Here is a 15,341-nt window from a genome sequence, read left to right on the forward strand (position 1 = left end):
CTAGTAATGCGTGGAGTAACGTTACCTTCCAGTCCTCTTCCACCTTTAAAAATGTACGTTAGAGGCTTGTGATCAGTTCTGAGTCTAAAGGGGATTCCCCATACATAAAACTTAAAACGATGTATTCACCAGCAGCAAGCCAAAGCCTCTCTTTCAACTACGGAATATGTAGTTGCCGCACCTTGCAACTTCCTAGACGCAAAACCAATTATGCTTTCTACTCCACATCGCACCAAAGCCCACCTAGCTAGCATCTGTTGTCACATACGTCTTGGCCGAGACATCAAAGTGTCCTAAAGTAGGAGCCTGAATAATACACCTTTTATCTGTGAAAACGCAACATCACACTCCTCACTCTACTCAAATTCAACCCCTTTCTTCAATATTTCCCTCAACGGTTCAACAATTTCTGTAAAACCCTTTACAAACTTAGCGCAATATTCTGCTAAACCTAAAAATGATTTTAATTCCTCCTTATTCTGTGGTCTAAGCGCTTTTTCAATTGCAGACACAATGCTTTTTTTTGGACTGATACCTTTAGCGTTAATAGTATGTTCCAAGTAGGTTACTTCATTCATTCTGATTTGACATTTCTCTCTTTTTACAGTCAAACCATGCTTCTGTAGTCTCATCATTACTTCCTCAAGTAATTTGTCATGTTCACAGGTATTTTTTCCCCACTATGAGTATGTCATCTTGAAAACATAACACATGGTTCAAATCGGCATTCCTTTGTAAAGGAACAAACCCAAAGTAGTAACGAACAATGTTAGATGTCTAGATTGTGCATGTAAATCTACTTGCTGATATGCTGATGTCATATCTAAAACACTGAATACCATACCGCCTTCCTTTGTTAGCATTTCTGAGATGTTCAGAAGTGGTTCTCTGTCCACTCAAATACTTTTTTTCAAATCAGGCAAGTCTATGCACAATCTGATCTTTCCCTCTCCCTTGGGCACCACCACAATGGGTGCCAACCATTCGGAAGATTCGACGGGCTCAATAATTTGCTGTTGCAACAACTTATCAAGTTCTTCTTTCAGGAGCACTCTCATAGCATTAGGGACATTCCTCACTTTATGCACAACAGGTTTTATACCATCTTTTAATATAATCTTGTGTGAAAATCCCTTTAGTAAACCCAACTTGTCAGAAAAGACTTCTGGATACTTTTTCACAAGATCATCACGACTCTCATCATAAATTTATTTTACTTCATCATGATCAGCCAACATAACTGGTTCAACGGCATTGGGATTTATAACAATTCCCAAATCACGCTGATGGCACCATCCTAATAAATCTGAACCATAACATAACATACACTCTACCATGCACCTTACTTCCTTTAAAAGTAATTGTCATCCATATCATACCTAAAATCTCAATTTTCCTTCCAGCATACCCTACAGCTTTTATATCTGGTTTACTCAATTGATACTTATCCATATTCTCCCAGTTGTTTTCAAACGTTCCCTTGGAGATTAAAGTGAATAAACTACCTGAGTCTACTAAAACTCTCACAGTTACCCCATCCAAAAACACATGACAATTAGGTTTTTCCAGCTTATCGACACTTCCCAATTTCACAACGCACCCATCCAACTTCCTTCCATTGTGGAGAAGTGTGGCTCAATGGTTAGAGCGGCAGACCCTGATGCAGAGGTCTGGCCCGGGACCAGGGTTCAATTCCCGCCTCGGCGGCTCTGGGATTCAATTTCCCTGGACCTGATAATTCTCGCCTCGGTGCCTATTCTAATCATGGGTCCCACTGTACAACTCTGGGCAATAGCTTGCATAATCTCCACAACGGCCCCCGCAGCGCTAGGATGCCTGGCTTCACCTTGGGGGTGCCCAGGAGTGGACATCTCACAGGAAAACCAGGAAGGGTTCCACAGCGGTATGAATACAGCGCTACGAGACCCCTGGGTAGAAGTGCGCTATACAAGTACAAATACATTTACAAATACATTTACTTCAAACCTGTATCTCATCGTCCACCGCAGAAATGATTTCAACAGTTGAAATCAATTCTTCAACACTATCACATCGATTATCCAACCCTTGATCAACTTGTTGAATTCTCCTAGTACCACCAAACTCTATTCTGGTTCTGCACATCTTTGCAAGGTGACCCCTTATTCCACAATTCCTGCAAATGGCACTCCTGGCAGCACACCTAACACTAAATGCGATGTGCCCAGGAGCACCACAACAAAAACACTAACTCTCTCCAATCCTTTCTTTCATCTCCACCTCTCCTTTACCTTTTGCTTCAACAGTCTTCTTCATATCACTACCCTTTTCACTATACTTTTCCTTAGATTGCACCACCCCCACTTCATCTACATTAGCCTCTTTCTTCACATTTCCAGTATTATCTATTTCCTTCAACCACATCGTTGTGTGCTCCATGCCTTTAGCAATCTTCCAGATTAGGATCCTTGATTAATAACTTTTCTTTAATTCTTTTGTCATTAGTACATCTCCCAATCTGTTCCCTAATCAAGGAAGCTGTCAACTGTTCTAAGCGACATGACAATGCCAATCCTCTCAACGTAGCAACGTAGGATGCTATGTCTTCATCTTGTCTCTGCTTTCTCGAGAAAAACTTATGTCTTTCAAACACCAGGTTAGTCTTGGGGGTGAACTGAATATCTAACATCTATATTGACATTTCAAAAACGTTATTCGGTTGTCTGTCCCCCATACCAAAGGATACTTCTGGCAAATCCTCATAAATTCTCCTCTCTTCAATGCCTAAGTAGTGAAGTAAAATTGCTCGTTTCCTAAGGGGTCCATAGCGATCTCCGCCAATGGCGAATATATAAGTCAGAAATCGTTTTTTCCATTGTTTCCATGGCACTGGTGGATCACCAGGTGAGGACAAAAAGGTGGGGGTGAAGCCATGGATTGTTCAGCCATACATGTAATAAAACCAACACAATAAGCTCAAATACATTTAAAATAATAACTTAAGATAATAAACTCACATAACAAGTTACCATAAGAAACTAAAATAATGAATAGAGTATTCATTAGAGAATCCTCATGAAGTTAGCATGAATGTCCTTCTTCTAGTGCTTACAGTTTGTCATTCATGCGCACAGGAGCAAGCCAATAAAAATAAAACAGGCAGGAGGATCAGCATTGTCCCACAGTGTCTGTTTTGTTATATTATTTATTTATATTGAGCCGTGAATGGCTTTACTCTAGACCCTGAGCTCTGCACCATCCGCGCATCAGGTCACTGCAAGTAGAAAATGTCTATACCTGTTGCAGCCTGAAATGATATGATGATAGTACACACTTGGGTGTGGATGTGGAAATAAGGGTGTGTCTAAGAGCATGGAACTGGCAGCGATAGCAAACTTCACAACATGGAGATGTTAATGATAGCAGACACTTGGGCATGGAGGTGACATTGACAGTACACATCTGTAGCAATGGCAGTACACACCTGAACACTGAGGTGGCAATGACAGTACACATCTGTAGCAATGGTAGTACAGATCTGAACACTGAGGTGGCAATGACAGTACACATCTGAAGATGGAAGTACACACCTGAACATGGAGGTGGCCATGACAGTACACATCTGAAGATGGAAGAACACACCTGGACATGGAGGTGGCCATGACAGTACACATCTGAAGATGGAAGAACACACCTGGACATGGAGGTGGCCATGACAGTACACATCTGAAGATGGAAGTACACACCTGAACATGAAGTACACAACTGGAGACATGAGGGTGGCAATGACAGTTCACTTCTGAAGATGGAAGTACGTACACACCTGAACATGAAGGTGCCAATGACAGTGCACACCCGAACATGGAAGTATACACCTGGACATGGAAGTATACCTGAACATAGAGGTGGCAATGACAGAGCTCACCTGAACATGGAAGTACACAGCTGAACATGGAGGTGACAATGACAGTACACATCTGAACATGAAAGTACACACATATGAACATGGATGTAGCAATGAAAGTACAAAGCTGAACATGGCGGTACACACCTGAACATGGAGGTGGCCATGACAGTACACATCTGAAGATGGAAGTACACACCTGAACATGAAGTACACAACTGGAGACATGAGGGTGGCAATGACAGTTCACTTCTGAAGATGGAAGTACGTACACACCTGAACATGAAGGTGCCAATGACAGTGCACACCCGAACATGGAAGTATACACCTGGACATGGAAGTATACCTGAACATAGAGGTGGCAATGACAGAGCTCACCTGAACATGGAAGTACACAGCTGAACATGGAGGTGACAATGACAGTACACATCTGAACATGAAAGTACACACATATGAACATGGATGTAGCAATGAAAGTACAAAGCTGAACATGGCGGTACACACCTGAACATGGAGGTAGTAATGACAGTACACATCTGAAGCAGTGGCAGTACACACCTGAACAAGGAAGTGGCAATGAAAGTACATACCTCAGCACATGGAGGGGGAAATGATGGTGTGCTTCAGACCATGAAAGTGACAATGAGAGTACTCACCTAGACACAGAGATGGCTATAATGGTGCGCCTTAGAACATGGAAGAGCCAGTGACAGTACACAACTGAACATGAAGGTGGCAAAGCAAATATATACATCGGCATATAGAGGACGCAATGACAGGGCACACCTCTGCATGCGGACATTACAAGTACTGCACACACCGGAGGACATTGATAGTGCATTTCTGGACATAGAGGTGACAATAACATTAAACACATGGACACACAAGTGACACTGGTAATACATACATGAACATGGACATGACAATGATGGATGCACAATTAGATGAGCTTAGCACATGTATTGCTAAAGTTCTTTTGAGCACCACAGTGCCAGACGGAGACTTAAATACTGTCATGGACAGGGTGTGTGACATAAGCAGTAAGAAAGCCCATGGCACCAATTATGCAAACTTACTGCCGGGATGGGTGGCCTCTCTGGATATAACAGATGAATGCTTACAGAAACTGGCACCCATAAATGAGGAAGTTCACTTATTACTCTGCTGCCCACCACTCTTATTCACACATTGATCACTTCCTGAAACCAGGCAAGAGGGGCCAGAATTGTCCCCATCAGTCTGTCAGCTCATGCACAAGTTTAAATGATTAAACAATGGGATTTTGGCCTGCCACAGGGCATTTCAACGGCTCAGTGTGTGGTGGGTGGCTGACCAAAACATTTTCACAATCATTGCGTGAAGAGACAAAAATATACTTAAAAATGTAAGTAGGCATAGTCTCGTCAGCAGGGCTAATATGGGGAGCTTATAAACCTGTTATACAAGGGAAGGCTGTAGCCTACCAATATAAATAAAAGAAACCTAGAGAATCTTCCCGAGTGGCCCTAGAGGCTGAGCTCCTGCAGCTAGTAAAACCCTATAGCACTAAGCAAACAAAGGCCTTTCTTCAACAGATTGAGACTACTCAACTAGCTATAAGGGAGAATGTACTGGACTCTTTAAGGGCAGCTTAGCTCATATCACAATGCTACATATATGAATTTGGCGATGAAGCTGGCAAAAGAAAACTTTGGCTAGTAATGAAGCAGGGGGTATGATGTAGTCTTTTAACTGTTGAATGACGAGGGGGAAAGAATTTCTGACTTATACTGCAACATTTGCAGAGGATTTTCAGAACTTATATAAAGCATATCCAATACTGCCACATTTGCCAAGTACTTTCAGAAATTATACAAAGCATACATATCCTTCCACAGGTAAGATAACATGATAAAAATTTGATGTAAGAGATGTATCACATTATTGTAAGTACTGAAGTTCTTGACACTGCACACTTTATCCCGCAACAAGGGCCTTGCCTAGTACCTTACAGGTGTACACTGTATAATGTGCTCCTTCAAACAGCTTTCACAGCCCAATGAAGCCTGATCTAGTGCTGCGGGATGGGAATGTGCAGTGAAAAACTACAAGCCTGACATTTTGGCAGCAGTTACATCTAGTTATGGGTTACTAAGATTGGATGGGCAACTCCAGCGTAAGGGGGGTATCGCTATTGTGTACAAACAATCGCTGAAGTGTAGCATCACCACAATAGCCATAGTTGGCTACAAGGGGACGCTTTTCTCCCTGTTTTGCTCTAATAATGTCACTTTTTCAAGGATTTTGATCTATTGGCCACAAGAGCCGGCTGCCATTTTTATATCTTCTCCAGCAGATATTCTGCCCCCACTAATCCTACACTATTCTATCTTCACTGTGGTTGGGGACATTAATCTTCATTTTGATGGTCTGATGTGCCCTTTAGCTTTGATTGCAGACTTAGCTAGTCTTCAACTGCCCCAGCTGGTCTTAGAGTCCACTCACAAGTGTGGACTTATGCTGGATCCTATTTTTCTAATCTTAGACTTAGCGCTGGGGTCTCCCCTGCCACTGGTCTGATCATAGGGCTATTCCCTTTTGGATATCTGAGATAATAACTTTCGAAGCTCCTTCTGGAGTGAAGCTGAAAACTCGGAGATGGGCCAAGGTTACCTTACCAATTTTTACTGCAACACTAGTTGCAAATCGACATATACTTGACATCTGTCCCACTACAGTCAATAATCAGGTAGACAACTGGATCTTGGGAGCACTGGGTTCCATTGCACCTGTGGTGGAAAAAAGGGCTTACAGAACCAATTCTATGGCTGATTGGTTCAATGAGGAGCTGGCCATACTTTAAAAAAAGCTGTCAGCGCTGTGAGCACATATGGCATAGGTTTTTCGACCAGGCCAGCACGGAGGAGAATCGTTCTGCCCTAAAACTCTATCAAGTTTGCATCAGGCAGGTGCAGCGTGAATTCTATACAAATAAAATGAAGATGGCTCAAAACCCTTTCAGAGATCTTCTCCATTGTTAAAGCATCAACATTGCTGGATCGAGTATCTGCAGTAACGTCATCATCTAAGGAGAGCTGCAACATACTAGCAGAGTTTATCTCAAACAAAGTCGCCACCATTTATTCCTCCTTCCCAGAGGCTGCTAGAGATGTTCGCTACTGTGATACTTGGTTTGAGCCTTCTGATGAAGGCAATCGCCTGCTTCAGTTCAACCCTATTGATGAGGCTTAGTTGACGGGGTGCATATCTTCCATCAAGTCGGATTCTCTTCTGGACCCTGCCACCTCTAGTATCCTAGAGCGGGGTACTATGGAACTTCTACCTGTATTCAAGGAATTGCTTAACAGTTCCTTCGAGACAGTCCAGGTACCTCTTAACTGGAAACATGCCTCTCTTTTTCCTCTGCTTAAAACATCTTCTCTTGATTCTGGTAAGCCAGAGAATTATAGGCCAATCTCCAACCTTCCCTTCTTCTTTTTTTTTTGCAGAGTTTTATATAGCGCGAACTTGACCCGAATCCAATCAGGTATCAGAGTGCTTTACATAGCACCAGTTACGTTACATGAGGACACACATTCATTTTTTTGTTAGGCACGGGGAGATTAAGTGATTTGCCCAGAATCACAGGATGTTTAGCGTCGTTACCGAGACTCGAACCCAGTTCCCGCAGGTCAGAGGTCGAGCGCCCTAACCGTTAGGCCAACTCCTCTCCCCAAATCTCCCCTTATCTAAAATAGCTGAAAAATATATCAACCAGCAAGTTTCAGGTTTCATTGAGGAAAGGGATCTTCTACAATAACACAATCTGGTTTCTGCCCCCATTATGCACAAAGTCAGCCCTTTTGTTAGCCTCATAGTCCATGCACCAGGCAATGGACAATGGGGACACTGCAGCTTTACTGCTACTGGTCCTAAGTGCAGCTTTTGACACTGTGTCCCATGGCCATCTGGTGGAGCGGTTATTGAGTTACAGTGACGTCCATAAAGCCCTAAAGTGGTTGGCAACTTTCCTGGAAAACCGCACTTTCCAAGTCCTTCAGAAGCCTTTCTGCTCCAAGGTGGTTCCTTTCCCACAGGGAGTTCCACAGGACTCCTCGCTGAGCCCTACCTTTTTTTATTTGAACATCTGTCCCATGTGACATTATTGGACGACATGGTTATGAAATAATATCCTATGCTGACGACACTCAGTTGATCGTCACCTTGTTCCATAACTCAGCCACTGCTGCCGTGGCTTTGAGGGCCTGCTTGTCTGAGGTATTCCACTGGATGGACCTTAACTGCCTGAAGTTAAACGCAGGTAAGAGGGAGGGCCTGATCCTTGGCAAGCAGCCCTCGATCTGGTCCTCAGCATGGTGGCCAGAATCCCTAGGTACCTTTCCTCAACCTAACCCCAAGGTTAAAAACTTGGGTGTTTGGTTTGACGATAAACTCACTTTTGAGAGTCAATTCACAGCCTTAGCAGGCAAGTGTTTTGGCATTATTAGATCTCTCACACGTTTTATCCATCTCCTACCATACTCGGCCCAGAAAACTGTAAGCCAGGCTTTAGTGGTCTCTCGGGTGGACTATTGTAAAGTCTTATACCTGGGAGCCTTTAATAGGTAGGATCAAGAGACTTCAGTGAGTACAGAAGTCGGCGGCTCGCCTGCTGCTTAAACTCCCCAAGTGAGTATCTATGAGTAGGGCACTTAAGTAACTGCACTGGCTCCCGGTGGAAAAGTGCCTTTCTTTTAAGGCCCTATGCTAATGTTATAGGATCCGTAGGAAGACTGGGCCGATGTATCTACACTCTCTTCTCGCTCCATACTCTCCTAGGAGGTGCTCAGGTCCTCGGAGGAACTACTTTTGCTTTCTTGCTTCTAAAGTTTAGAATTCCCTTCCGCTGCAGCCAAGTCAATCCCTGTCAGAGCCTCAGTTTCGCAAAAACCTTAAGACTTGCCTTTTTATGGCCCCTCTCCTGTTTGTCTCCTCAGCTTGTTTCCGACTGCTCAGTGCTGGGACACTCCTCACAGGAGTAGCTATGCACTCTATAAAACGTGTATTATTATTATCTCTCAGGCTACAGGCTTTCTGCTCGATAAAATGGCCTTGCTAGTATCTAATGAGGAAAAGCTGCTAAAAGAGCCCTTCTGCATTTCTGCATGTAACCAAACTGACTGATCTGGTACTTTATCTGCAAGAAGAGCACTATGAGCTCTTTTACGCTGCATACTACACAACCCGTATACAATACAACTTTGCCAATAGGAAATTTCTGCTGATCTGGGTAAATCATTTTTAATACAAACTTTGCAGGTTGTGTTTTAAAGTACTATGCTGCCTGGCTCTCGTCCTTCCAGCACACAGATGCTTGCAGGGCAGTACTCTGCTGCATGGGTCTAATCCTTCCAGCACACAGATACTTGTACTGTGCTGCCTGTCTCTCATCCTTCCAGCACACAGATGCTTTCAGTGTAGTACTATCCTGCCCGACTCTCACACTTCCAGGTGCAGTACTATGCTGCCTGTCTCTCATCCCTCCAGCACACAAATGCTTGCGGTGCATGCAGTACTATGATGCCTGTCTCTATTCCTTCCAGCACACAGATACTCGCAGTGCATCCAGTACTATGCTGCCTGGCTCTCATTCTCCCAGCACACAGATGCTCGCAGCGCAGTACTGTGCTGCCTGGCTCTCATCCTTCAAGCACACAGATGCGTGCAGTGCATGCAGTACTATGATGCCTGTCTCCCATCCTTCCAGCACACAGATGCTTGCAGTGCAGTACTATGATGCCTGGCTCTATTCCTTCCAGCACACAGATGCTCGCAGTGCAGTACTGTGCTGCCTGGCTCTCATCCTTCCAGCACACAGATGCTCGCAGTGCATCCAGTACTATGCTGCCTGGCTCTCATTCTCCCAGCACACAGATGCATGCAGTGCAGTACTGTGCTGCCTGGCTCTCATCCTTCCAGCACACAGATGCTTGCAGTGCAGTACTATGATGCCTGGCTCTATTCCTTCCAGCACACAGATGCTTGCAGTGCTGTACTATGATGCCTGCTCCCATCCTCCTTAAAGCACACAGATGCGTGCAGTGCATGCAGTACTATGATGCCTGGCTCCCATCCTTCCAGCACACAGATGCTTGCAGTGCAGTACTATGATGCCTGGCTCTATTCCTTCCAGCACACAGATGCTTGCAGTGCAGTACCATGCTGCCATGCTGACAAAGGTCAGCACTACATTTGAGAGGCATTCACTCTCTCAACGCCATGTTTACTAACGAGACACGCTATGAGAAACACTGTTTGTTGAAAAATATTCTCAATTTTCCGTGTGGGCCTTTACCATAGGCTATATGATTTGATTTCATCTGTTACTTTGTTAAGTGACTATTTTAAGTATGGAAACCTTTTGGTGGTCAAACCTGTTGCCATTAACCTATCTGTTCCTATATCTAACTATATACACCACTTAAAACTAAGTTAGGTTGCTATATATTTAGTGAACTACAGTTAGTGGTAGCTCCACCGTTATAATAATACATTAAATTAGTAACCATGTGTGTTTACACTTTAAGAGATGGGTGCATGAGTTTATCACCACCACTATTAGCCATCGAACTATCCTCATGTGCCGTGCTGGCCATTGGATGTTTGGGGTCCGTCTCTGTGTGCTGCGGTTGTTGCCTTTTCTTGCTGGCAGTTTATCGCTAGTCATATTCTAGCGTTTTTCCTTTTCTTCTTTTTTCTCCCATTTCATATACCAGAATTAGGGACTTGAATACTATGTAAATCTACAGAGATCCACATACCGCAGATAATATTCTGAGGGTCTATTCCCCGTGCATGCGTTTTCGCCTGTGCCGGAGGAACAGCGCTGTCATGTGACTGCCCCATTTCACTCGGGAGAGCGCTTGATGCGACTCTCTAATACGCGTGCGCTTACAAGAGGCACTGACTATCTACACTTGCGCTGTCTGTCCGACACAGCGCGCATGCTATGAGATGTGTGTCTCGATCAGGCGCAAGTTCTGAGGCGAGTGTTTCAATCCCGCGCATGCTCCATCTGTCCGGCGGCTGCTGGGCGATCATTGATACACCCACACCTGATTCTAATTGAACGGCGTGATCCAATCGAGGCAGGTATATAAGGACCCTCCTCCTTCCTGCCCCCACCTCCCAGACAGCTCGGAGGCTAGTCTGAAGTACCGACGGAGAGGTGAGGAAGGAGGGGGCCAGCCGTATAGTGGTCTCTTACTGGCAGTAGTAATATAAGTTCTTTGGCAGCTTAGAACTTGTAGACCATATTCCCTATGTCTAACTTTGCTCTACTAACAACTCAGGTTGCCTTCATGTTTAAAGACAATACAGCTATATACTATCTTTTTTGTACCCCTCATAAGGTATAAAATCACAGTTTTTTCCTGTCACCATGTTATAGCTGTTGAAGAAATCTTTCTATTACACAAAAAAAAAATTTAGAAAGATTTTTTTATAAAAAATTGTTCTACTATACAAGAAATCTTTACTATTTCATTTACTATTTCATATCGCAACTTACCTGTAACAACATATTCATGGGTTTTCTGGAGGTCATTGATGTTTTAGTTTTCTTAGGTTTGTCAAATTGTTTAAAGGTATGTGAGAAGAGCTTGAACAAGATAAGTATCAATATGCAACTTGTCTGTTTGCCTCCACATTTGAACAGAGCGGTGCCTCCATCTCCGAGCAGTCAGCCGGGTGAAGTGAGGAGGTTCTCCCACAAAAAGCTGGGTGAGTTTCCAATACAGTCTATATAACATTGTGTAGGTGAATATCAATTTGAGTTTCGGTTAAAATTGGTAGTGCAGAGTAGACACTGCTGAATAGAGGCCAGTAATGCTGTGTTTTCTGTGTGAGATGTCCTTTCCTGACAGTTGACTCTTGATTCTTTTTAGGAAAGAAGACATAGCTTTTGCGTCCAAGCACGAGTTTGCTTGTATGGTAGGGTGGCCATTTGCCACTGTCTTATCTGACGTTCATATTTTGATTGTATGTTTTCTGTGTTGCACATTGCACCAATATATTCTTTCCTGCAGTAGCATCTTTACTATATCCATCATGTTATTGGTCCTGAAGAAAGCCGGGTCAAGTGACCGTCTCGGCTGAAACATGTCGACCATTTTATAACTAAGCCAGGAAATAGTCTATTTTTGTTTAAGACTATAGGTTTTTTTAGATATGAAACTTAGGTAATCCCTAATAAACATACTTTTTGCCCGAGTATTCATTTTTAAATTCACATTTACACTAGAGCACTGCACATCACTAGAGTCTTCAGGTTTTTAGTATAACCCCTGGCAGGAGTATTTTTTTCTGGGGAAGAATTAGGCTAAGCACTTAGCGTAGCCTTTTGGCCCGCGACTGTGAGCTTAGACTTCTATTCCCAAGAGTTTCAGATGACGATGCTCCGCCAGTAAGGGTGGGCTGATGAACTCTTAACTCCTGCTGGGTGTTATCCCGACTTCTTAAGGGATTCTTTGTACTCTTCTACACAGCAGTTAGTGGTTTGCTATTCCCCTCCTAATAGACTCTGCACCTTCTGTTAGTTTTTTTGCGTACCATGCTGCCTGGCTCTCATCCTACCAGCACACAGATGCTTGCAGTGCATGCAGTACTATGATGCCTGGCTCTATTCCTTCCAGCACACAGATACTCGCAGTGCATCCAGTACTATGCTGCCTGGCTCTCAATCTCCCAGCACACAGATGCTCGCAGTGCAGTACTGTGCTGCCTGGCTCTCATCCTTCAAGCACACAGATGCGTGCAGTGCATGCAGTACTATGATGCCTGGCTCCCATCCTTCCAGCATACAGATGCTCGCAGTGCAGTACTGTGCTGCCTGGCTCTCATCCTTCAAGCACACAGATGCATGCAGTGCAGTACTGTGCTGCCTGGCTCTCATCCTTCAAGCACACAGATGCTTGCAGTGCATGCAGTACTATGATGCCTGGCTCCCATCCTTCCAGCACACAGATGCTCGCAGGGCAGTACTATGCTGCTGGCTCTCATCCTTCCACCACACAAATGCTTGCAGTACTGTGCTCTCTGGCTCTCATTCTTCCAGTTTACAGATGCTTGCAGTGCAGTACTATGCTGCCTGGCTCTCATCCTTCCAGCACACAGATACTTGCAGTGCAGTACTGTGCTGCCTGTCTCTCATCCTTCCAGCACACAGATGCTTTCAGTGTAGTACTATCCTGCCCGACTCTCACACTTCCAGGTGCAGTACTATGCTGCCTGTCTCTCATCCCTCCAGCACACAAATGCTTGTGGTGCATGCAGTACAATGCTGCCTGGCTCTCATCCTTCCAGCACACAAATGCTTGCAGTGCATGCAGTACTATGATGCCTGTCTCTATTCCTTCCAGCACACAGATACTCGCAGTGCATCCAGTACTATGCTGCCTGGCTCTCATTCTCCCAGCACACAGATGCTCGCAGTGCAGTACTGTGCTGCCTGGCTCTCATCCTTCAAGCACACAGATGCGTGCAGTGCATGCAGTACTATGATGCCTGGCTCCCATCCTTCAAGCACACAGATGCTTGCAGTGCAGTACTGTGCTGACTGGCTCTCATCCTTCAAGCACACAGATGCTTGCAGTGCAGTACTGTGCTGCCTGGCTCCCATCCTTCAAGCACACAGATGCTTGCAGTGCAGTACTGTGCTGACTGGCTCCCATCCTTTCAGCACACAGATGCTTGCAGTACTATGATGCCTGGCTCCCATCCTTCCAGCACACAGATGCTTGCAGTGCAGTACTATGCTGCTGGCTCTCCTCCTTTCAGCACACAGATGCTTGCAGTGCAGTACTATGCTGCTGGCTCTCATCCTTTCAGCACACAGATGCTTGCAGTGCAGTACTATGCTGCTGGCTCTCATCCTTTCAGCACACAGATGCTTGCAGTGCTGTACTATGATGCCTGCTCCCATCCTCCCAGCACACAGATGCTTGCAGTGCATTGCTCACCTCAGCAGACACCGGCTGGGACATCTCCCGGCTCTGAGCTCCTCGGCAGTCACTAGATTCAAGGGAGGCAACAAGCCACAGACAGCTAGACTGCCACCTTTGTCTAATGAGGACGATAAAAAGCCTTGACGCACACCAGGCACTGGTGTAGCACACAAAGGCGAGCCACTCCACGCGCACAACTCCCTCTGTGCATCAGAAGCGCCCAGATACCCCGTCAGTGCCCTCCTGGGCGCTGCAGACACTGCGGCTCCGTGGGACTGCTCTACCCGGAAGTAAACACGATCTGACCCTGGGAGCGGAGGCGCATGTGCGCGCATGCGCAATGGCGCGGCAGCTGTGTTTCACGTGTTCTGTTACTCCCGAACCCCAGGGTACCGCTGCGGACCCCCGTGTGGGGAGAGGGCCTCTAGGAGTGGCAACAGAGGCGCATACATTCAGACGCGTCAAACATTACAGCGCTTTGTCTCCACACCGTATAGGGCACACATACACGAACGCATGGAGGTATGTGCGCTTGCGCAGTTGCAGAGCTACAGTCTACGCGGAGGCGATAAACTACGCGTGCGCGTGTCCCAGGGATTTGCGTTTCTTGTTTGAGCATGCGCAGTGGAGTTTACTTTTTTGACCTTTGAAGACCTTCAGATTCTGGCACTGGCCTGCGCATTGCTCATATAAGACACGCTAGCACCTTCTCAACCAAAAGCTTATGAAGAGAGCCGTTAGGTATTGCGAATATGCAGGAGTCTGTTATTCAAACTCCCTCCCCAGTTCGTCTGTCGGCTACTGGACGACGCTGGGGAGGGTTTAAATGAAATTACTGGGATGTGCAACAAAGGTTCCCTTTTTAACACCCAAGGGCAGAGGCAAAGTTGAATGAAAACAAATTCAAGCTTTTCAACAAGAATTTGTGATTCTGTTAAGGACACGCAATTATACGTACTCCTTCTTTCCAGCCCAAACACAGCAGCCAATGAAAACATCAGTGTTGGACAGGCCACACGAAGGGCTTGCTCCCTCCCCGCACGATAGGGCCCAAGCTCCGGCCCGCCAGGCGTGACCCACGAAAAGCACCTGCACCCCGTCTCCCGACGGAACTTCTGCCCTCGGACCTCCATGCATCACGGGGCCCAGCCCCACCGGCTTCCCCGGCCGGGTCAAGCCGCCATCTTGGGCCCTGCACCACGAGGCCGCGTGGCCTCCCCCCGACCCTAACCCTGGGCCTGGCCGGCCCCGACATCCCGGCACCACCATCCACCCAGGAGGTGAGCGGACCACTTGGCAGGTCAATGGGAGAACGAAGCGTCAAGAGCTCTTCCCCCGCCAGGTGCCGATCGCCTCCAGCTCCCCCAGGCGCTGGCTCCACCCCCTGCTGGGTGTCTGGACACCTTCATCCCGGACCCTCCGACCTCCAAGTGCGAGGACCCGGACATCAAAGGGCGCCTGCCCTATAACTGGAG

The 15,341-nt window shown here is 45.9% G+C and overlaps 1 protein-coding gene across 1 annotated transcript in view; it reads right to left on the minus strand.

Annotated features, from left to right (window-relative positions):
* The window catches only part of LOC146813460 (uncharacterized), a 285,012-nt gene extending 270,629 nt beyond the window's left edge, over positions 1–14,383 (minus strand). Inside the window, 1 exon segment of the mRNA XM_085615431.1 lies at positions 13,882–14,383. Coding sequence (XP_085471557.1) covers positions 13,882–13,905 — 24 coding nt within the window. The 5' untranslated portion in view covers positions 13,906–14,383.
* Positions 14,384–15,341: the final 958 nt, after the last annotated feature.

The sequence above is a fragment of the Triturus cristatus genome, chromosome 7 (assembly GCF_964204655.1).
Source record: "Triturus cristatus chromosome 7, aTriCri1.1, whole genome shotgun sequence".
Taxonomy (NCBI): domain Eukaryota; kingdom Metazoa; phylum Chordata; class Amphibia; order Caudata; family Salamandridae; genus Triturus; species Triturus cristatus.